The sequence below is a fragment of the Oryza glaberrima genome, chromosome 3, assembly GCF_000147395.1.
Source record: "Oryza glaberrima chromosome 3, OglaRS2, whole genome shotgun sequence".
Classification (NCBI taxonomy): domain Eukaryota; kingdom Viridiplantae; phylum Streptophyta; class Magnoliopsida; order Poales; family Poaceae; genus Oryza; species Oryza glaberrima.
In genome coordinates this window covers 15,847,423-15,867,198 of record NC_068328.1, presented here as the reverse complement: position 1 = coordinate 15,867,198, position 19,776 = coordinate 15,847,423, and the positions used below count along the sequence as shown (strand labels likewise).

The following is a 19,776-nucleotide window of genomic DNA, read 5'->3' as shown; positions in this document are numbered from 1 at the left end:
CCAAGGGCGCGACCGCCATCTCCCTCCCCTGCACCACGGCCTCCCTCCCCAGCGTCGCTCGACGGTCAACGCTCCCTACACCACCGATGTCCCTAACTCGATGTCGTATGCTACTGATGGTACTTGTTCTTGCTGCTGCATTGCATTATTTGAGGCCAACGTGACCTGTAGAAGTTTGATCCTAATGCATACTTGATGTATACTTGTTGAAAATTGATTGCTTTATTGCTGAAGTGTTTACTGCTGCTAGTATCACGAGCTGGCTCAAGCTTTGAAATGAGCCAAGCCAAACTGCTACTTTAGCTCGTTGTATTAATCAAGCCAAGGCAAGCCTATTCTTTGCCAAGATTTCACGAGCCAAGTCGAGCGGCTCGATTCCACCCCTAGTCAGAATGGGCCTTCAGCTAGACGAGGTCTACACATCGACAATATACTGTACCAAAATAAATACACTGTGCCAAAGAACAAATCAAGACATCTGACTGGTATTTAAGTCCAAGATAGTTTTTCGCAAAGCTTATTTTTTTCTTTTTTGATATATTGACTTCCTGAAAGCTATGGATGCATACAAGGAAACGATGGTAGATAAGGAGAAAGGAAGCAAATTAACATTGGAGCATACAAAATAAAGCGTTTCCACTGTACAGCTCATGTGAAGCTATTGGTTGGTATGCTTCTCTTTCTTCCTTGCACTTTTGTCTCCCTCATATGAAGAAAGAAATCTAAGCTACCTCTCTTCTGTACAGAAACCAAACATATCCCGACTCCTGAATGATGTATAGGTTCAGACGTTCATTGCTGTCGTCGACATGTTTACAGCTTGCCTTCTTGCTGCAAAAGCTTATACCAACAGTGCTTGAGCTCTGCTTGACCATCGTATTTCAAGTTATCCTTCGGTTAACTTCAATCGTGGAACAACGTTCATTGCTTGCAGCTCCTGAAAAGGAGGGGAAAAAACGACCAAATTAAGTTAACTACGAGCTATGAAGCACATGAGAATTAATCCTGCACTTAAAGAAACATTAGGCAATCCCAAAAAATAGCCGAGAGGATATTTGATCAACACAAAATAGGCAAGCATTTGAGCCTCAAGTCCTCAACTAGCCGAGCAAAGCAAATCTTCCAAATCTCAAGAAAACAATTAAGACTAAGTACTAAAGTCCTCAATTAAGACTTGAAGGACTAAAGGAAACGTTTTCACTTCCCCAGTTCCCCCTCCTGCAGTACCTGGAATAAAAGCTTGCAAGCATACGGCATCCTCATCTTGGCCATATTTTCTCCATTTTTGCACATGGAACAGTAGGAAGCCTTCAGTTTATGATTGTAATAGCCTAACAAGCCACATTTTCTGCAAACCTGGCAGACAAAAAAGACATGAAACTTTTGGTCAATTGAACTAACGTCATTAGCAAAGGACTTGGCATGACGCACAAAGTTTGGAGTTCTCAAGATAGTTGCCAAGAACAATTGGCCAAGTAAGCTCCTTAACAGATCCCAAATACTAGCAGAATGCAACCTGATAAAAGAGAGATTTTTAAAACATCTGAAACACTGCGACAAAAAACTACTCTATCTATAAAATTGTTTACTTCTAGGCTTGTCTAACCAATCAAACACAGAAATTAATTTTTGTTGAGCTAATTGGACTTGGGAATTTCAATGGTCTAAAGCATAGAACAAACACCCTAGAGTAATGGGATAGATACCAGGGTTTCAAATTTCAAAATTAGGGTTTCTGCTGAGGGGGAGCGATAGAACCGAAATTTCGGAAATTTCGGAATTTTTTCGTACGAAATTTTTTGAAATTTTGACTGATTTTGAATGGATTTGGATAAAATTTAACTAAATTCACAAAAATTTGCAAAAAAACCGAAAGTTTCGGGCGAGATATGAACATTTCGGTGGGGGGCGAAATTTCGGAAATTTCGAACCGAAATTTCAAACACTGATAGATACAGAAATTTCTATTAAATGGCATCTCCAGCCTACAGAGAAGCACAAATTACTTCAAAGATTACCTGTACTTGATATGGATCACTAGATATTAGTAGACGTTCAAAGATTAGCATGCTAGCACCGTATGCGATTAAACAGTCACGCTCCATCTCACCAAGACGTAGGCCTATGAAAATACAAAACAGCAGGAAAGTTACTAGGCTTCACAGTGGTTTAAAATTGCAGCATATATAGAAGATGTATAACCTCCATCACGACTTCGCCCTTCAGTAGGTTGCCGGGTCAGCAATACTCGTGGTCCACTAGCTCGAGCATGCATCTTATCAAGAACCTGCAGAAATCCATAAGTACAAATATATTTACAGAATTGTAGAAAAAACTATAAATACAATCTCAGGCAACCTGAAAAGGCATTCATAGGTACCACTATTAGCTTGAAGAAACCTAGAAAAAGAAGTGGCTATCGTTCAGACAAATATTGCTCAGGCCTGCTAATAATACCTTTAAACAAATTAGTATATCATGTATTTTACAACCAAATCTATATTACTAAAGCTGGCTGGTCCTCCAACCAGATTATTGGACCACGTGACACATTTACATTTGGAGATAAATAGATGGATTAACACCCTAAAAAAATTAAAAAAGAGAGAACCGGCAAGTTTCTTAGCAGTTGATTGGTGGTTGTGGTGCACAATGAAATGCTGACACGTGTCCCCCCTCTCCCTATCAGTTTGGGTAGTGGATCTCCTATCATAAGTGATGCAAGGAAAAATAATAAAAATAAATTAAATCTATAGATTTCAATGAACTCAACATCTAGAGAATTCTGGCCTGGTTGATCTTATGACAGGAGATGGTAGACAAAAAGATTTAAGACATTGGCAGTAGCATGGAGTGTTCTCTTTTATAAATAAAACTAGATGATGCCTCGTGCTTTGTTGCGGGGTATATTTTAGATATTGCAGAAATAATTAAATGATTAGAATTGAAATATTGTGAAAATAATTTGAGAATGATGATTTAGCATGTGTATGTTTAGTTTTAGAATGAAATAAAATGTAGATATAATGACGATATGCTTGTACGTTGAGCTTTGTGTGTTTAGTGGATTGATCTGGCATGTTTGTATGTTAGGTTTTAGGAGTGCTAATAAATATTATGCTTGCATTTGAGTTTTAGATGTTTAGTGAGCATTAGCTTTATAAAAAGAAGGGACATTGTACCTCTTTTAAAATAAATGTTTTTAATTAAAGTACTTACATCTGTAGTACACCTCACAATTGAAACATAATTTCAAATCCATAATCAATTCATTATCTTAAAAAAATCATTATCAATTTGAATTTCTTTATACAAGTTCAACGTTTTAAATTTAAATACTAAATACATTCATCCGTTGAACTCTGATTCATTCTTTAAAATTAAAAACAGACAAAAAAGATTCATTCAAATATAAAAATATACACGGGCTATCAAGAAGACACATTATTATACGCGATATAAATTAGGCGCACCAATGGCTGCGCCCATTTTCTAGTTACACCAGAATTTTGCTAGTCAGTAGGAAGTGATATATTGATATAAACTGTGATAATAAACACATGTTCATTTCGTGCCCTGCTGAAATCAACAGAGACAAAACAAGTCGTGGTATGTCAGCCTACCAGACAAAGGGAAGTACTCCCTCCATCCAGGGCTTTTAGGTTCTTTTGGAGAGATTAAGGTTATGAGGAAAAGACTAAAGTGCCCCTCAATAAATGAGGGATAGTTGGGGAGTGGGAGGGTAGATGGGGGTAAGATTGGGTAAAAAATTAAATAAGGGGTAGTTGGATGGGACAAGAAGTACCAGAAATCCCTAATATTTGTAGACAGAGGGAGTGGTTTCGAGGACACTTAGTAAAATACAGATCAAAGTCAATAAGATACGTGAACATTGTTCATATAAACTTAAGCTACAGTTCATGCATGAAGCCTTTGTTTAAAGACAAGTAAAAAAGAAACAACATGAAAAACAGTATGCCTACCATGTGCTTCAACTTCTGGTAGTAGATTGGCCCCATGAATACATATGCCTGACAAGGATGGCCTAAAATTCCTGAAAGACAGAAAAGGCTCTTAGGAACAGTCTTAAAGTAACGGTCTGCAGCCGCACAAAGCATAAACGATAGTCTAAAACCTAAAAGGTAACAGTAATAATTTTGCAGAACCAAGATCTACAAGGAGATATGCAGTATCAATGAAATTTGCATAATCATAAAATAAGAAATAATAATAATTTTGAAACAGGTAGGCTCCAGGGATATACAAATACCAGTTTACAATTAACTTTCACCACGCACTATTCTCATCCAACTACAAGTGGGGAGTGGGGAGAAGTTGTAAAATATGGAAGAAGACACGGAAATGTGACACTTGTTTTCACTAAGCATGCACACACACCTAGCCAATGTACAATAACAGGCAATAAACCAGCTAGATGTTATCCGAGTTATCTTTTTGTGAAGTGTTGAATGTTTTTCTTAAAAGAAAAAAAAATTCAAGTTTTGAACTTTCAGAATGCTTATAAAGTAACTACACGCTCAAGGATAAATAGCATACAATAGGGAGCATTGAGGCATAAAGCCTGGCCACTTTTTTTAAGAAAACAATGATGAAGGGTATGCCCGTAATCTGGTTGCTAAAGGTTGTTTATAACAAGCCAACACCATTCTTTTTTGCTACTAAGAACTAAATTTGCATATTTGGCACTTATAAAAAAAAATCGACCTGCCGAACCCCTGCCCTACCCTTACACAGCGGCACTGTAGCCTGTGTGAGAACGAGCAACGACCTGGGCCGGACCTTAGACCTGTGCATTGGCGTGGGACAGACGAGGGGACTTTTTTAACCCCAGCCTGAAATTTGCTCCCACGGGGAGTCGAACCCAGGATCTGAGTAGTGCTACTAGAGCCACCTAACCAACTCAGCTAGAGGCCCGTTCGCACTATTTGGCGCTTATAAACATCGAACTTTTCAATCTTAGTAATTATTAGTTAAAACTTGTTTTATTTGAATACTAGTTTCAGCACCACGGTTTTCAGTTTAACGGGAATATAATCTATACACACTTCCAGTAAAATGGAAATTTAAAATGTATCAATTAAGTTTGCATTATAAAAAATAAACCTCACCTGAGTACAAGAGATCTTTTCCATTATAGCTGAAGCCATGCTTTACCAGAGTACGGCTGATTTGCAAACAAAAACAATGTTAAAGAAATATTGTAAACCAAGTTACCAGCATTACCATGATGAAAGAATACCTTATATCTTCAACCTTATCAGCATTACCACTTGGTTCCCCAAATGCACTGCCATAATGAAATTGACCACAAGATACGCCAGCCTTCCCCCCAAGAAGTTCAATCATTTTACCTATTGTCATTCGACTGATTCACAAAGACATAGTCAATCCAGATAAACATTATAGAAAAGAACGTTACAAGGTTAGGAGCATACTAAATAATGTGAAAAACCATCAAATTTGGATTCTCTAATGGTTTTAAGCATGCCTGATTGCTCATTACCAGTATAACCCTCTACTCTAGAGCTAGTATTGTTAATATAAGGTTGGAAAAACCTTTTTGATAGGTTTATCTTGCATCTGAAAGTATCAATGATCACATGCACAACTCAGAAGTTATTATAGTGTTCCAGTTAACTATTTCCAGCATTAGGAACACCAGAGTCCTCTAGGATACATGAAAAGTGCCTCGTGTCTGAATTGCTTTGAAGAACTACAACTATCAAAATGGATCTGCTAGAACTAATAGTACCAAAGTTGCCAAACAGAGTTGAACAAGGCATGAACAAAAACTTTACCTACTAAATGGTTCCAGAAACACATATACTACTACTTTGTTCTTTCTTTTCTTTTAGGGAACACATAAAAGCTATGCACGCTTTTGTATTAAGAATGGAATAATGTAACTGTACAAAATTTCTAGCTGGCCTCAACAGCTATAACGACTAAAGCAAACAACAAAACCAAACTTAAGGTGACATTCACAAAAGTTCCTTTTTATTTGACTTTGCTCTGTCTACAAAATTGTGTCACCGGCCTTTTCTAATGTTTGACTTTGCTCCTAATATAAGTAAAAAATACACTATATTTTCAGCAATAAGCCTTATTACTAGATATTTCATGAAGAATGCTTTAATATTATTGTAATTCTATTTTTATGTTTTAATGTAAAATTATAATAACTGAGGGTCAGATTTGAGCAACCGCTAGCATGTAGATTATGATACCGTAGTCCCTAGGTTAAGGAAATCACAAGAAAGATGAAACAGACATATAGTGTAACTAAAGAAAATATAATACCTTGGAAATCCATGGGGATTCATAATCAAATCAGGGCATATTCCTCTCTCAGAGAAGGGGAAGTCTTCCTGCTGAACAATGGTACCACAAACACCTTTCTGTCCATGTCTGCTACTGAATTTGTCACCAACCTGGATCACAAACAAGAATTCCGAATTTTACATTCAACTCTGGAGATGAAATCAACAGAATTCAACAAAAAAAAAGGGCATACCTCTGGACGCCTAGTGTGACGGATAATACATTTGATGATTAATTTCTCATCTGTATCTGAACAAAGCATTACACGATCTACAACAGTGGTCTCGCCATCAACACCTTTGTAGACAGCAGGCGAGTCCTTATAGTCCCTGGATGAGTAAGCAATGAAGTACATAAAACATTATTTAACAGCAAAGTATTTAAGCCAAAGGATTTGCCATCCCTAAGCCATGTGGTGCTGGCCACACATGTCATTGACATATGAGTGGCAAATCCTCAATTGGAGCTACCAGAAAGTGGCAAACCTCAAGTCCCCCATTACAGGAACACAAGAAACAAAACTCACCTGTCTGTTAAATGAGCACCAGAATCTCTCTTGGTATTTCTGGGAGTTTGCTTGTTCACATAGATATCATGATTGCGTATTATTAGACCTGGTGCAGCAAATCCGTCTTCATCCAATGCCTGTAAAAAGAAGTCCTCGTTTTCTTTACAAGTTATTCTAAAATGCATAATAAATTTATTGAATACATTATATGGATAATCTTGTTCATTAGGAACTGCCAAGATAACTTTTTTATCCCATCCATTACAAATCAAATATATGGATAATCTTGTTCATTTGGAACTGCCAAGATAACTTTTTTATCCCATCCATAACAAATCAAAATGCCCTCCGTCCCACCCATAAACCAAAAGTAAAAACAACTAAGAGCACACATGAACACAAAATAAAATATATAAGGGAATTGGGGACGAAAAACTACACAAGTGCACTTCAAGAAACAAGTCCAAGCTAAACTCGGATGTTCTTGCAAGCAAGGTCAGCAAAATAATGCATGGAAACTAGCTAGGGGAAGTTCTCATTCAATTCGACCTCTTTTCGACAAATCTAAATGGATGGATGGGTTATTTCGTATGGACTTCTACCTTCTTACTATGGAAAACTAGGCATAAGAAAATCTCAGAACAGTGACTAGAATAAATAATATTTATACCCGCATGTTCTGTTTTAACAGAGCACCATCTTTATCCCTCTGGGGCTTAACGATCCTGTCTGAATAACCACCTTCATACTTCTCCTTTGTCACAGTGTACCTGCAAGATGATAACCAAATACAACTACATAAATGAATACAGCAATACTACAGGCATGTTCCCTCAAACACCTCAATGAAAGTAAAAGAACATTATTATTTGGAGTATAACATTACTTTTTCATTGCAATGCAACGACCAAAACCTCGGTCAAGGGATGATTTGTTCATTACAATTGCATCTTCAATATCGTATCCACTATAACTCATGACAGCAACAGTTGCATTCTGTCCAGCCCCAAGCTTATCATATCCAACCTGAAAATATTTGCAGGTAAATATACAGCATGCAGACATACTTTTACAAGAAGGAAATGAAATGAGGACGAACCAACTCAATAGTTTTTGTTGTAAGAAGGGGACGCTGTGCATACACTAGTAAATAGAGTAGAGAATCTGCTCGGAATAACTGCAGCACATTTCAAAGAAATATTATTTCATCTCAGTCAGAACAAAAACCAGAATATAACACCACAATGAAGTCAAAAATTATGCATAAGAAAAATATTTTTATCCAATATCCTTGTGTACGCAAAGATGCTGCTAAATGTCTGAATGCATGCAATAGTTGCAACCAGCCTTTTCATGTAAAATTCACTTATCTAAGATTTGTTTTCTGCAAAGAAACAAAAAAATATTTAGCAGCATTTACTTGTAAAAAAAAAGTCAATCAGCTTCTTGCCTGATTATACGCGATATTTCCCATTGCTTGCTTACCCATTGCACACTGCAAACAATAAACTGTGAACAAAATATAATCCTAAAATTGTTGAGATATATATTTGTTATTAATAATCTGCATCCTTGCCTGGTAAGTGTTACGGGGAGACTGGTTATGATGTGGATAAGGAATAAGTCCAGCTACAACCCCTAAAATGGTCAAGGGCTCTATTTCAATATGTGTGATACTGCTTCTTTGAACATCATCTTGATCCTCATGCTCATACAGGGCAATCTGTTTGAATCATCACAAAACAATATCAACAAGATAATAAACCACAGAAAAAGACAAAAGAATAAAAGAATCCTGATATACCAATGCATTGTTTTCTTCATTAACGTCAAGATATTCGATCAACCCATCACGCAGAAAATCATCAAACGAACGAATACCATCCTAGAAGATATAATATGATGTGAGATTAAGAATAAACAAATGACAATAGAAAAAGAAATTATGACGTGCAAATTGCTAACTCTCAATTGTTTCATATGATGCTCTTTGACTCTTGGTATCCCCTTATCAGCAATTATAAGTGGGCGACAGACACGACCGCCATCAGAGGCAATGTGAATGCAATGCTAGAAAAGACAGTGACAAAGTCAGTAAGTCCAACACAGTTTTCTTTTAACAAAAAAAGGTGCTGATCACAGTACAACAATCAACAGGATTATATTTGTACCAAAGTAAACAGAAAAGATGGTATGTTTATTGTACTGTCTGCAGTTCCATAAAATGTGTGTGTACAAATAGCACATTGCTGGTCTAATGAGAATCCTAAACCGACAAACTGCGCATATAACCATTGCTAGCTTCATGAATTTAAACTGTCCCAAGATCTAGAGGTGGTACAGATTTTGTCCAATTTGGAGGGAAAAGGATTAGATAAGAAACAAGTATCAAAGAGAAAATGCCAAATGAATTTTGAATATGTTAGGAAGTATTCACCAATGCAAGATGATTTAATCCACTTCTCAAATTAAGTGACAATATTTTTACCAAGTTGGTAGCAATTATATATCTCAAGGTTCCACAATCTTCTTTGGCCTTAAATTGGTACTGAAATTAAGCTTAAAATGGCGATCCATTCATTTGAGGACAAAATAGAATTAATAAACACAAATTTTGATTAATTAAAAAAATTTGGACCCTAGGCTTTTCCATCATTATCAGCTGCTAGGCCACAGTTTTCATAACCATGATGCTAAAACATTCCAGCTAGTAATAATAATCAAGAAAATGAACAATACCTGCTTCTCGTTTACAAAAATGCTTACGAACTCTCCAATTATACCCGAACGACGCAATTTTCTCATAGCATTAGCAAATCTCTGAAAAGTAAAATCGACATCTCAATGAAAATAAACAAAGTCAAATAAGTAAAACACAAATATGACATTTATAGTTAACAAGACCTGAGGTTGTCTGTGTTTCCCCAGTATTAACCCATTGAACATGACCAAAAACGAACCCGATGCATGGATTTCTTCTCCAGACAGAAGTGATAAATCTTCCACACCTAGACTATAACACTAGTAAACAACAAACAAAAAAAAAAGTAACAGATATAAGATTATGCAGAAAAGTTACACTTCAATCATATATCAAAGGATGGAGCGAAAGTGAAAGTAAACAAAGAAAGTATCAAGGCAGTTCACAGAAATAGACTTAAATAGGAATGAAAATGAAGTATGTGCTTTGCAGTAGAATGTAGTCAGCTGCAGGGAATAATTCCAGCATACTTTTACTTTCTTGATTACAAAATTATAAGGCACTAAGTTTCATCAGCTATCTTAAATCGCATGTGCATGAAAGGGATAGCCCATGAAAAAGGATAAGGGACAATAAAAATAATGTCAGTTTAATAATATTAGAACAACAGAGGGACACACACGGTTTACACTTCACACAACAACAGAAATGAGTACACAAGACTAGTATTGTAGAGAAGACATACGAGATTCATGAGTGGGCCTTCCTCTTGATCTGTTGTAACGTGGGTCAACAAAGCTAAATTTTTTGTCAAGCCACAAGCCTCCCCTTCAGGAGTATCACATGGACAAAGCATACCCCACTGTTATAGAAAAAGTATGAAATCTATAACGTGATAGGCAAATTTTAAATTTTGACAATTACTGCCTCTTTATGAAGTACAAACACCGTTACCATTTTCCCCCACCTGACTAGGCTGCAAAGCACGAGGTCCACTTGTTTTCCGGGTCTTCTCAAATTGTGGTGTTATCCTTGTCATATAGCCTAAAGATGCCATGTAGGATAATCTTGAAAGAACCTGCATAAAAGGAAAGTATAAAATAGGACCCCTTAAGATCTGTAAAAAAGAGGAGAAATAAAACACATGAATGAGTAGATACCTGTGATACACCTTTTCTATGCATCCTAAATCGTTTAATATCCCAATTTCCTGTGGAAATAGCCCTCTCCAAACCATGGGTTATGATATTTTCCTTTATATGCTGCAGAATAATGAAGAAAATTACAGCTAAGATACCATGTCTGAGCATCACAAAGCACTTACTTCTTAGAGTCCAAGCAGATAAACAAATTCATTTCAATATAGTATGCACATTAAGAACAACAGGGTAACCAATTTCTCCTGTGCATCTTTCAGTATCCAAACAAACCTAATTGGAAAAAAGAACCACAGTACAAGGAACCAGTTACTTTAACCTACACGTTCCGTGAGGAATAGAGCAGTAGTACTAAACTGCACCAGCACACAACTAAGGATTATAAAGAGAAATGTTCAAAGAAAATAGTGAAAAAACTAATTGAGTGCACTATACAAGTATGAGATTGTAAAACACAAAATGATCCATAAATATGCATAAGCTTCTCATTACCAGGCTTAAATCCAATGGGCTAGAATGGATCTTTTCACTTGTTTTGTTCATAAGCTCCACAGCATTGGAGTTCATCGTTTTGAACAAATCCTTCACAAAAGAATGATGTGAGAACATAAAAAATGACATGCACTAAAATGATAAGAGAAAATACCTCAAAAAGCAGGGATATTAGTTGACCAGACAGCTCTAGCCTCTTATTTCCTACATAATCCTGGAGTAAATTCAACAAAAAATGCCATATGGTAAATATATGATCCATCATGAGTTAAATTGCTACTCAATTTAGAAACCTATCTAAAGTCTGAAATTAAGAATATTGCCACTTGATTCATGAAGTCTACATTGAGACCATCAAATGGAGCATAGCGGTTCATAAGTCAGACAAGGTGTGATTAAGAAAGCCAAGTTAATTATTCAATAGACCAAGTCCATATTTACATACATTTTTATTCCTTGTAAAGCATTGATGAAGGAAAAAATATGGATTATCTTATGTTAGATGGAAAATTTTACATTAATTAAAGCAATGCACTGGCAAACTCACCTTATCATCAAAAGTGTCGGCATTCAAGATTGCATCCATCATGCGCCTTAACATAACAGCTGTGTATATGCACTTTGGTCGGAAATTCCCGCTTTCAACCTACAGGAGAGCTTGTCATGTGTGTGAGAAAAGACTTTGGCTGCAAAAACCTAGTTAATTTATCTTACCGGAACATGTGCAACAAAAACATCACGGAGGATTGATTTTGAACGACCTTCCTGAAAATGAGAAACATGGGGGGATGTAGATAATTTTCAAACCAAAGTTTGATACATGTAATGGAGGCAGTAACTTAATGTGTAGCACAAAAGCACAGTTTGACATATGTAGTCTCTAATTATCAGTTTCAAAACAAAAATCTGGGAATTTAAATTGTAGCATATATATTTTTTAATTATCAACAATATGTAAGAGACAAGAGGAAAATATGAGCTGGAGTTAATTATTACCTTCTGATTTCCTGCACCAGGATACATCACCTGGAAAGAATAGCATACCGTATGAGTACAGGAAAGATCCACATTCAATACATACATGCAACTAAACAGCAAAATTAGAATTCCTTTTTCCTCTATATGCCGCCAGATTGACAAAATGGGAAAAAAAACACACCATAATATCTTTCAGTTGTTTTATGGAAATGAACTAATGGATGCTGCTGAAACATAGCCTCAAAAGAGTATTCAGTGTGCTCTTTCTGTTTAATGATCCTATGGAATTGAATTAATGGATGCTGCTGAAACATACTCACTGTGCTCTTTCCATTCATAATTCAAACCACAATTAACAGTTCAACTCGATGGTGATATTAAATTATGCTATTCAGATTATCGTTTCACCTTGTCATCCATGTACTGCAGAGCTTGCTTCTGTGTATAGATTCTCTCAAAGGCACATTCCTACAAAAGATGAGAACATTTTAAATAGATGTAAACTCATGTGGAAAACATGAAATAATGACATGAAAACTGTTGATAAGATGTATGATTGTTATCTGGAGTACTTGAGAAAAAGTGAACAATTTTTACTAGTTCGAAAGAGTTATACAGCCACAGATTTCCAGTGTAGTACAGCCATGAAAAGAACTACTACCGTCGTCCCAAAATAAGTCCATCTTTGGCCATTGTACGCAAAATTAAGATTTAGTGAAAAAGACCAAAGTGCCCCTTATCAATAGGAAAAGTAGTATTGGTGGGTGAGTAGGTAAAGGCATTGAAGGAAAATTAAAACTCAACGATTTGCAGATCGGGCTAGGTAGAGGGAAATAAGTGAATTTATTTTGGGAGTAGAGCCTAAAAGTGAACTTATTTTGGGGCGGATGGAGTTTTAAGTGAAATACCTGAATAGATGGATATAGGAGATCTCCATATCTTGGATCTCTTCCAACCATTTGTGCAACCTCTTGGTCACTTTCCATCCCCATCGCTTTCATAACCACAATTATAGGTATCTGTAAACTTCCAAGCTTAGAAGTAGATCATGAAACATCCAGAAGGTCTTAACTCTTGAGCACATTCATCAAGTGTCAGGTGTGAAATCAATGAACCGGAAGGGTTTTTTTTTTCTCAAATACATAGGAGAGCTGCATATCATTTCATTAAAGAAGAAGAAAAAGGAACTATGTACACAAACCCAAAAAAAGGCTATCCATATCATACAATAACAATAACATCAGCCTTTGCTCTCAAATAAGTTGAGGTAGGCTAGAGACCAAGTCAAACCACATGAAACAAAAGGAAAAAAAGAGGGGAGGTTCTAGTTAAACAAAAACGATTTTCTAGCCCAATTAAAAGAGATTCAGATCACTTAAAGTTGGGCATTATGCTAAAATTTCAGAGATCCCTGAATTGCAAAAATAAGGATCCACGCAAGGCAATGTTGCTTTACAACTCGCACGGTTTTTGCAAATGGGTCGTATGAAGACCTGAAACATTACTTTAATGAATTGCAGTTACATACCACGCACTATGGTGGAAGTGGGGGGGCTGTAGAAACTGGAAAGCCATAGCAGGGGCACAAATGTGCTATCATGCCACAGCCATAAGAATGCTCCAAGAGTAATTGCATAGCACCCACCACCCTGTCTACAATATCAGGTTGGTATACTTGTATCGATGGCTGGGTTTGATCCTAAGCAGTTCTTCAGATTCCGCCAAGCCGATGTGTGGCAAGTAAACAAACAAAGGCGATTCCACCTCAAATCTACCTGTTTAGTTGCTTCCTTACACAAAATGTGTTGCAATCCGATCTCTATCTCACTTGCTTCTGCCATGTCTAGAATCAAGGGAAAACATCCCAAATCCCCCTATGAATCATACCACCCACAGTTTTTATTTAATTACTAGTTACTGCCATATAACATTTGAGAAATAACAAATAAGTGAGAGAATTCATTAAATAGACACTTGGTTTTGTTTTGGTGATAACCACTAGGCAAGCCTTAAAAAGAAGTAGGCTTCATATGTGAAATGGAAGTAAAATCCCAGTTCCACTTTATTAGCCTATCCTTATATGCTCCAAGGATTCAGCCTGCTACTATATCCAATCCATCCGAGTTGTCCCAATAAAGCGGATTTCACTTTAGTACATCTCCGTGTACTTTCCCCATTGGTCTTACTCAGATATTTACTCGGGTAATTACAATATGGGCATAGTCATTTATAGCCTAGTCCACTTATCTTTCTCCTTTTCTTTACAGTTAAATCCGTCCTATGTTTCTGAGACCCAGAAACCAGTCAAGTAGGTATTTCTTTATCTTTTTCTTCTTATTTTCTTAGGGGGCCACTATAAGGGTGCCCGCAAACCTTACTATTCGGGGTGGTCTCCTATATCTCACTCTCACAAGGCTGGGGTGAATGAATGAATTTATGGTGTTGCCTCTGAAGTCAATCAACAGCAAGCGATACTTCACAGAACTTAACTTCAGTTCATAGAAAGATCCACCTCAAACTAACGAAAGGACCCTTTTGGGGTGGTATATCGCCTTAAAAAGTTTAAGGGGTAGTATGAGATCTGTAGTAGGTAAAAGAATTTGTACTTGATTGAGTATGCTATTTTTCCTCCTTTACCGTGCATATATACGCTTCTAGAAGAGCACGTATGCAGAGAGGAAATTACAGTTTAATAAAAAAAAAGTCGTATTCATGTGGGAAATCAAGCTATTCTAGTTGAAATTCACCGGAAAAAAAATGCACGCACTTCAATATGCCAAAATTGCAAAGGAAAATCCTTCAATTAACAGTGGAATTCAACCAAGAAATGGAAAGGTATATAGGAAATGCATTCCAACCACCAACCAATAAGTGATTCTGGTCAATCAATTCTACCCGCATGTTGAGAAAACTTTTCTTCTTCCAATTCTTCTTCATTCAATTCATTTCAAAAAATTCAATTGGTACTCAAAATAGTTCCATTGGTAATATTCAAATACCCCCAAAGAGCCAGCTATATTAGGGTAACTATTTTAGAATTTAGCTGTATAACTTCTCACTTGTTATGGCTTGGACTTTTTATGGCAGATCTCAGTGCGCAGACTCCTTTTTTATATATTTTTAGAGAGGAAATGAAATCATAGGATGGTGATCAAGAAAACCTACTGGGTTTTAGGGTGTTTGACTGGTGGCGAAACCAAGTGAATGAACTACTGAACTCCAGTTCTTCAAAGTTCTGGGATACTAGCCACCCCTCATTGAGTATGAGCTGAGAACCTGATTACCTTAGCACGATAGTATGTTGGGGAACACTACTCCGAGTAGGATTCCGAGATGGATTGTTGGGAAACACCACTTCAATGCTCAAAGGATGACAATGGGTTTAGAATTAGAATAGAATGAAGACCCTATCGAACAAATAGAGGAAAGGACAGAAAGGGGAAAAAGGACATATGGCACGAAAAGGAAATCCAATTTCGGTAAGACTTGATCTGAATCGTAGTTCAGATCCAAGTCGGTTCAGTGAGGGCGACGGCAAAAGTCTTAACAAGAAGTATTGCAAGCCGCCCTATTCCATTACCAGAGAAAATAGTTAACAGGTTGAGACAGAGCATCAGATGCATACCGGCTTAGTGAATTGATTCAACTGTAGATAAATTTTCTCCTTCTCCATAAAAATCACAGTTTTGCTTTTTATTTCATGTGTGCTGCTCGTAACAGATGCAATCACCCTACATGAACGGAAAATATAAGTCACCGGCATAATATTCTGAGCAACAGGTATTGAATTGTAGCCCATTTTCCTAGGAGACTAAAATATAGAAGAAAATGAACAAGAACTGAAATGCCATTCACAGAAGAACACAGAAAGTAGTAACTTCAGCAACGAGTGAAGAACAGAATTCAAAGGATATGGGTTTAATCTTGATGGTCGGAAATATAAACAAACTGTTTCCCCGGCACTACTAAGCTGAATCAAACTTAAAATATGATAATTCAACAAACAAATTGTACAGTTACTCAGAAAATGATTGGATGTTTCTAGCTAAGAAACTTCGAGCATTCTTGCCTACAACACTAGACTAAACATGGCTGGGACAACCAGACATCAACACAGATCAAATCATTCAACTGATTATCGTCTAATACATCAATCTAGAAGAAACAATTGACGGAACTTGCATAGTTTCTAAATATTTGATAACATGAAACAGGAGTGAAGTCCTTGTTTACACATTTCAACATTCAACAAGACACTGAACCACAAGTTTAAACATGCAAATACAGGACAAAAAAGGTATACTGTATACCACATGACAAAGGTGGGCACACCAAGTAACACTGAAATTTAGAAATCATAAAAACATACTACATTCGTAAAGATAAGTTGTTTTTTATTATTTATTATGGTCTCCATTGAAAGATTTTTGGCTACATTATCACAAGCCATGGAAGCTATACTGCCTTAAAGTCACAGCATCATTTGTTAGCAAAATAGCAAATAATAGTAGCTTTTACTGCCACATCATTCTAGAACATGTACTTTATTAAATTACAACTAATATCCCTCTTCTTTTAGCATTCGTTCGCTCTTTTGCCTTTCATGGAGAAATTATGTATTTTCAAATGTATGACTTAATTAAGTTACCCAGACTACGTGCACAACAGTAACTTAAGGGTATTCCCGGAGACAAAAAAATGACAAATTGGATGACTTCCCATTGACTAGGTTACACCTTAGAAACATAGGTAGACACAGTACATGAATAAGTTATTCAGAAAAGAGTTTAACCTTCCTTTACTATCGGTGTCGATAATAATACGATTCTTTGATAGCTGTTCTTGTATAAGAATGACCTGAAATTCATCATGTACCACAAGACATTAATTAACACAGAAGGTAATTGAAAAGTTGGACGAAAGAATATGCACTTCCTTTAGCTTCCAAACGTTAGCTGTGGCATGGAATACTAGTCAAAACGAAAGCAGCACGATGAGCTAGAGAAAATTGTGTCAATATATTTAGTTACCTTCTCGGTTCCCTTAACAATGAAGTAACCACCAGGATCAAGAGGGCACTCACCTACACACACAATGACAAAACATCAAGTAATCAGCAATATAAAACGATCATTGTGTCCAAAAAAATATGAATAGTATAAAAATGGCTAACCATATCTTGCTAATTCAGCTTCATCCTTTCCATTCAGAACGCATGCATGACTTCTAAGCATAATTGGCAAGTACCCAATGATGAAATTAGGCTGAAAATTGAAACTGGAAGCTTAGTTCTTTAGGCCCTAAAGCATATAACAAGCATTTCATGCTACCATGGTCATATTCATTCAAACTAAATAGCAGTATTTCCAGTTGGGCTGGGGGAGGGTGAGTGCTTCAAAAAGACGTCTGACAAGTTACCTTCCTTTTCAGCTCATACTGCTTTCCAACTGTGTATTCAATATCAGCCAACACAGGAGCAGAGTATCTGAATGAACAAAGGAACATATTCAGCAAGCATTATAACTTTTATAGCTGACAGGAATTTGTGATTGCCACAAGGATTGCACTCGAACAAATGACTAGCACAACACCACCGAGGTGATCAATCTAGTTTGTCTGATGATTCAGCTAGTTACGACTTACGGACACATATTAATACACCTTGGATTTCCTACTATAGCGGGCTCCACAGCACCATTTCCAACATAAACTCTTACCTTCAGACAGTTCTAAACCATCCGTGGTTAAAAGCTCAATTACAGAGGCACAAAAGAAACATTTCCAGTGATATACTGATATTCATGATAAACGTCTATAGTTGGAATCTTGCTATAGCTTGCCGCAATTATGGCAGGCAAGAGTTCTGTATTCACCACCCCTCTCCAAGTAAATCCATGTCTTTACATTATTCTATCTAACTCTAGCTGAAGCATTTTTTTATGCCTAGCATCTTGAATATGAGGCAGTGGGGAGGCTTACGTGCGATCGGTAAGGCGGCAAAAGTGTGGCGTGATTTTTTCGGCGATGTATTGTACTTGTACGGAGGGCACACCAACCCTTACACTATTGTACCTGCATGAAAGACATCAAGATGAAGAATGTAAAATTCATATGTGCTACAACTACGTAAGAGAAGACTAAAAAGGAATTGCAGTGGAAACTGAGAGGGAAGGAAACTTGCCTAAGAAAAATAGAGGGGTTGTTGCGCGCTTCGATGCGATTGTTTGCCTTGACAATGTTCCTAATTCCCTTGGTGATGAAGTAGTTGAAGGAGTCGATGTGCTCCTTAACGAGGCCTCTAACCTAGATGGCGCAAACAAGCACAAAACTAAATAGATGAAAACACACACGCACAGGGATTGAATCGCATCGAATCGAATCAACAGAGAGGCGGGGATTATGCAGGTGGGGGGAGGGGCAACCTTGAGGAAGGCAGGAAGGAGCGCGAACTTGTCGACGGGCTTGGTGACGGGCGCGGCGAGCGACCTGTACGTCGGCGACGGCAGCGACGCGTTGGGGTCCTTGGCGGCGGGCGCCTCCTCCTCCTCAGTGCTGAAGAAAGAGAAAACGAGGAGAAAGAGGGAATGAGGATGATGGAAGCGAAGGCTCGTCGGAGCGGAGCGGAGAGGGTGTACCGTTCCATGTCGTCGTCGACTGCAGCGGCGACGGTCGTGACGGCGGCGGATTGGATGGGGTGGAAGTGGGAGTGGGAGTGGGAGGGCGGCGGTGGCGGTGGCGGCGGCGGCGGCGGCGCGTACCGGAAAGAGAGAAGCCAAAAAAGAAGGGGGAAAAGGGGGACGGTAGAGATGCAACAAAACATAAGGTGGGCCTGGGCTGGGCCGGTATGGCGGTATGTAGTGTAGGCCTTCAGATACCTAAGGTATAGTGCTATTGGCCTGGGCTACAGAACGCACACAGGCTTTTGTTGGGCTTTGGGCTATATTTCAATTTATTCGGCTAGTTCGGTTAACCGAGAGAAATGACCGAATTTACCGGTGTAAACTAGATGGGTGTTGCGGAGCAATTGTACGATAAAATAGTACTAGTACTTTCTCCATCTGAAATTTTAATGCTTATAACTTTTTTACTCGGTCTACAGTAACATAGTTTGACCATTAATTTGTTTCATGTAATGTTTCCAACGAATATGAAATTATCATCAAATGAAATACTTTAAAATATGAATCTATCTAGTAATATAACATGCATAATAATCCTTCGTCCTAAATATGCATAATAATCCTTCGTCCTAAATTATAAGGCTTATATTTTTTTACAGCCTTTGATAACATATTTTGACCATTAATTTATTGATAGAATTGCAAATTAATTTATTGATAGAATTGCAAATATGTCACTGCTTTTACCCCTAACTCGAAATAGCCATTATAAATACGCAAATTGCATATTTGCCACAAAAGTTGGTGTGTATGGCTTCAGTTTGCCATTGCAATCTGAACTGGTACTTGTTGGTATTTCTTACGATCACAGATAGAATCTGTCAGGGTTACGGATAAGGTATACCCTCTATCCTTGGATGTACGTTGTATACTGATACGATATACCCGCGCGTATATGGATAGTTTCCGTATACATTA

The 19,776-nt window shown here is 37.4% G+C and overlaps 1 protein-coding gene across 1 annotated transcript; it reads right to left on the bottom strand.

Annotated features, from left to right (window-relative positions):
* Nucleotides 1–231: 231 nt before the first annotated feature.
* LOC127767147 (DNA-directed RNA polymerase III subunit 2) lies at nt 232–18,934 on the bottom strand. Its single transcript, XM_052292387.1, has 38 exons — nt 18,814–18,934; nt 18,601–18,730; nt 18,360–18,481; nt 18,158–18,250; nt 17,597–17,663; nt 17,352–17,442; nt 17,209–17,261; nt 16,971–17,035; nt 15,804–15,909; nt 13,087–13,197; nt 12,587–12,646; nt 12,197–12,226; nt 11,915–11,965; nt 11,748–11,846; nt 11,355–11,414; nt 11,201–11,290; nt 10,712–10,813; nt 10,519–10,629; nt 10,297–10,413; nt 9,755–9,871; nt 9,590–9,670; nt 8,816–8,920; nt 8,655–8,735; nt 8,427–8,573; nt 8,301–8,345; nt 7,950–8,027; nt 7,737–7,876; nt 7,521–7,620; nt 6,869–6,987; nt 6,536–6,671; nt 6,322–6,452; nt 5,261–5,386; nt 5,130–5,185; nt 3,984–4,054; nt 2,203–2,287; nt 2,019–2,122; nt 1,228–1,356; nt 232–937 (listed from the first exon to the last, which is right to left on the bottom strand). Exons 1-38 carry the CDS (start codon nt 18,819–18,821, stop codon nt 887–889), a joined length of 3,468 nt encoding a protein of 1,155 aa, XP_052148347.1. The 5' UTR covers nt 18,822–18,934; the 3' UTR covers nt 232–886.
* Between the last annotated feature and the right edge of the window lie 842 nt (nt 18,935–19,776).